The sequence below is a fragment of the Triticum dicoccoides genome, chromosome 2A (assembly GCF_002162155.2).
Source record: "Triticum dicoccoides isolate Atlit2015 ecotype Zavitan chromosome 2A, WEW_v2.0, whole genome shotgun sequence".
NCBI lineage: Eukaryota > Viridiplantae > Streptophyta > Magnoliopsida > Poales > Poaceae > Triticum > Triticum dicoccoides.
The window spans coordinates 541,246,502-541,249,949 of NC_041382.1; the positions used below are offsets into that span (position 1 = coordinate 541,246,502).

Sequence of the window (3,448 nt, forward strand, 5' to 3'; positions counted from 1 at the left end):
GATACCTTTTTTTACCTCCTTTTTTTTTTTGCTGTTTTGGAAAGTTAAACCTTCGTGCTTATGTGGCGTGCTATGTAGATAATTTTGTTTGCCATGTCAGTTTTCCATTTGGTTCAGTTTTACTAACGATCTCTAATGAAGTTTAGAAAAGATAAATTACTAGGATTAGAGAGTGAATCATGTCAACTACTCACTCCGTCCGAAAATACTTGTCATACAAATGGACAAAAAATGATGCATCTAGAACTAAAATACATTTAGATATATTTTTATTTATTTATTTTAATGACGAGTATTTTCAGACAAAGAAAGTATGTGTAATGACTAGTGAGTAGCCATGGAGATAGAAACGGATGGCTGATCGCTCCTACGTCGTTGATTGTCCCCTCACTGATTGTGTGCGAGGACCGAGGAGACTGCTTCATGATTTTTTAAAGTTCACGGAGTATAGAATACCAAGCTCCCCAGATTTGGAACTTATCCCTATGAACGCATACATGCACACCCTACCTCTATGAGCACCTTCGAAAGACTAAGCCGGCATATCATTTTAGATTTACGAAGTCGCCGTAGGCGCCTCGTCGTCGACGAGAACGTCTCCCCCCACTGAATGTGCATCGCCGGAAATCCTGAAATAAATACAGGAATAAATGCGAGCACCAGGATTTGAACCCTGGTGGGCTGGGGATAGCACAGTCTCTCTAACCGTCCAACCACAGGTTGGTTCGCGGGCTATGGGTTTGTTGGGGCCCATCTACAATGGGGTCTGTCATTTGTTGAGGGTTTCTATTAGTTTTATTTCTCTTTTCTCTTTTTGAATTTTATATTATTTTCACATTTAATTCCTGAGAATTTATTAAAATTTGTGAACAATTTCTAAAATCTTAAAAAAATTGAGAACATTTTTAAATCCATGAGTATTTTTAAAGTTTACGGACATTTATAAAGTCTATGAACTTTACTTCAAATTTGCAAATATTTTTAAAATCCATGATATTTTTTTAAAATTCCCAAATATTTTTTAAAATTATGACTTTTTAAATTTTCAACATTTTTAAATCTATTTTTTAATCCGTGGACATCTTTTGGTTTCATGGAACTTTTTTGTAAAAAAGACAAGCAACTATTTGTAAGACAATAGTGGAGCGATTCGTACAAGCATAATCTTATAATCAATGGTAAACATGACAACGCCCGACTAGCACCACTCTCCTCTCAAAACAGATATCGTCTCTAGCAGCACCCAACATGATATACGAACAAAAAACACCACTAGAATATAATTAAAACTCAAGCCAATATAGATAAAATCAAAAAGAAATAACCAACCACTGCTAGATAAAAAAGACAATTCCACGAGTGAAAAATGGCACAACGAAGCGTCTGTTGGCCTCTAATTGTCTCTAATCCAAAGGGAAACAACATATAGGGAAAACTAGGGTCAGTTGTCTCTTATCTTCTTTGCCTGGTGCTTGTCCGCGCGTAAAAAGTAGCAGAAGTTCCGGTCTCAAGTGTCATTGCACATTCTGTGAGTATTAAACGACAGTTTTTACGTATCATCCCACCCAAATTTGCAAAACAATGAACACCTTCAAGCATTATGTAGTACATTTATGACTAGTTATGAGAAATGTGAAAAGAAAATGCCCATTCATTAAGAGGATCCATTTATAAGCAAAATACAAAGCGGATTTGGTCTCGTATTTATTTCCTGAGATGTACTCCCTCCATCCGAAATTACTTGTCACAGAATGAATGTATTTAGACATATTTTAGTTCTATATACATCCATTTTCATTCATTTTTGGACAAGTAATTTTGGATGGAAGGAGTACTACATAAAGGCATGAAATTCCTCAAGGTTTGCCAGTGCACGAGCCGAAGCCAGCAAAAACTCAATCCTAACCAAGCAAGAGCGCACACCATGGCAGCCAGGCTCCTCTTCTCCTCCCTCCTCATCCTTCTCGTTGGCTCCCACGGGGCGTTTGCCTCCGTGGAGGAGACGTGCGCGAAGGCGATGAAGGGATCGGAGCACAAGAACCTTGAGTCCTTCTGCGTGACGACGCTCCAGGCGGCGCCGGGGAGCGCCTCCGCGGACGCGAAAGGGCTGACCGTGATCGCCACGAACCTGACGCTGGCCAACTACACGGCGGCGGTGGCCACAATCAAAGATCTGCAACGGCGCGGGGGCTGGTCGGACAAGCAGCAGGCCGCGCTGGCCACGTGCCGCCGGCGGTACATCGAGGCGCTGAACGTGGTGCACAGCGCCGTCCACGCGCTGGCCACCGGGCGGAAGCAGGCGTACGTGGCCGAGATGGGCGCCGTCAGGAGGTCCGCCACCGACTGCGACGACGCGTTCGGCGGACGCGGTGGCGACGCCGCGGCGAAGCGGGAGGAGGCGCCTCTGCGCAAGGTGAACGACGACGCGGAAAACCTGACCACCATGGCCATGCTGATCGTGATCACGCTGTAGCGGGCACATGATACATACTAGTAGATCTTTGCCGTGATCAGCGTCAGGCAGACCGGTCGATGGAGAATAAAATAACTGAATGTGTGATTTGACTTGTTTGTGCCGTTAAATTCATGTTGGCTTGCTATATGATGCTATCTTAGGATTTGCTTAGCCCATAGTACTTCCTCCATAGAGATAAAAATAGAGTTTATCTATTTTAATGACAAATATTTTCGGACGGAGGGAAGTACATTTTTATCCCTCTCCTCCATGCTGCCTGCCCGTGAGTGAGATGTTGTGGACGGCACTCTGCAGAATAGTAGGAGAGGGCCCGGTCGCTAGCTTCTGAAACTGGCAAGCTCCAACGGACGCAACGCAAGCATATGAGTTGATCGAGGCAGAAGAGCGGTCTACAGTCACGCACATCTCGTGAAGCTAAATTCCAAAGCCGAATTGGTACTGTAGAATTTGTCATCTTCTGCTTGTCCTCAATACAGAGATTTTTTTTTTCTTTCAGCGGAGAGAGATTACTTTGCAATAGGATCTCTAGCACATCCCCCAAAGTTATACGTGTACCATATAATTGCAAAAAAAAAAAGTTATACGTATATGAGACAGATTTTTTTGTCTTGAAAATTAACACTCATCTAGCTTGTTGAAGGGAATAGAGAGGGAGTGCTGGAATCAATGTTTATTGCTTGAGCTGGGAATAGAAAAGGATTTGTGAAATCAATGTTTATTGCTTGAGCCTCGTGGACATATATATATATCAAGATATGTATGTGGCAACCGTGTGGCAGATTGCAAAAACTACCACACGCATGTAGGGCCGTCAGATCCGATCGCGCGCACCCACCCCGCCCTCCCGATTTCCTTCCTTCTTTAGTTTTCCCGCACGTCCTCACGATTTTTTCGCGCGCACTCGCAGGTTCCTTCCTAATTTTCGTAGTCGTCAGTTATGGCCCCACACGCGTTCCTGATTTTCAGGGCAAA

At 43.4% G+C, this 3,448-nt stretch overlaps 1 protein-coding gene across 1 annotated transcript; it reads left to right on the plus strand.

Annotated features, from left to right (window-relative positions):
- Positions 1-1,867: 1,867 nt before the first annotated feature.
- On the plus strand, positions 1,868-2,702 carry LOC119359547. The gene has a single exon (XM_037625694.1). It carries the CDS (start codon positions 1,925-1,927, stop codon positions 2,471-2,473), a length of 549 nt encoding a protein of 182 aa, XP_037481591.1. The 5' UTR covers positions 1,868-1,924; the 3' UTR covers positions 2,474-2,702.
- The last annotated feature ends 746 nt before the right edge of the window (positions 2,703-3,448 follow it).

Bases quoted from the DNA above. Each gene is read 5' to 3' on its own strand.
- LOC119359547 (XM_037625694.1), top strand. From the start codon at position 1,925: ATGGCAGCCAGGCTCCTCTTCTCCTCCCTCCTCATCCTTCTCGTTGGC.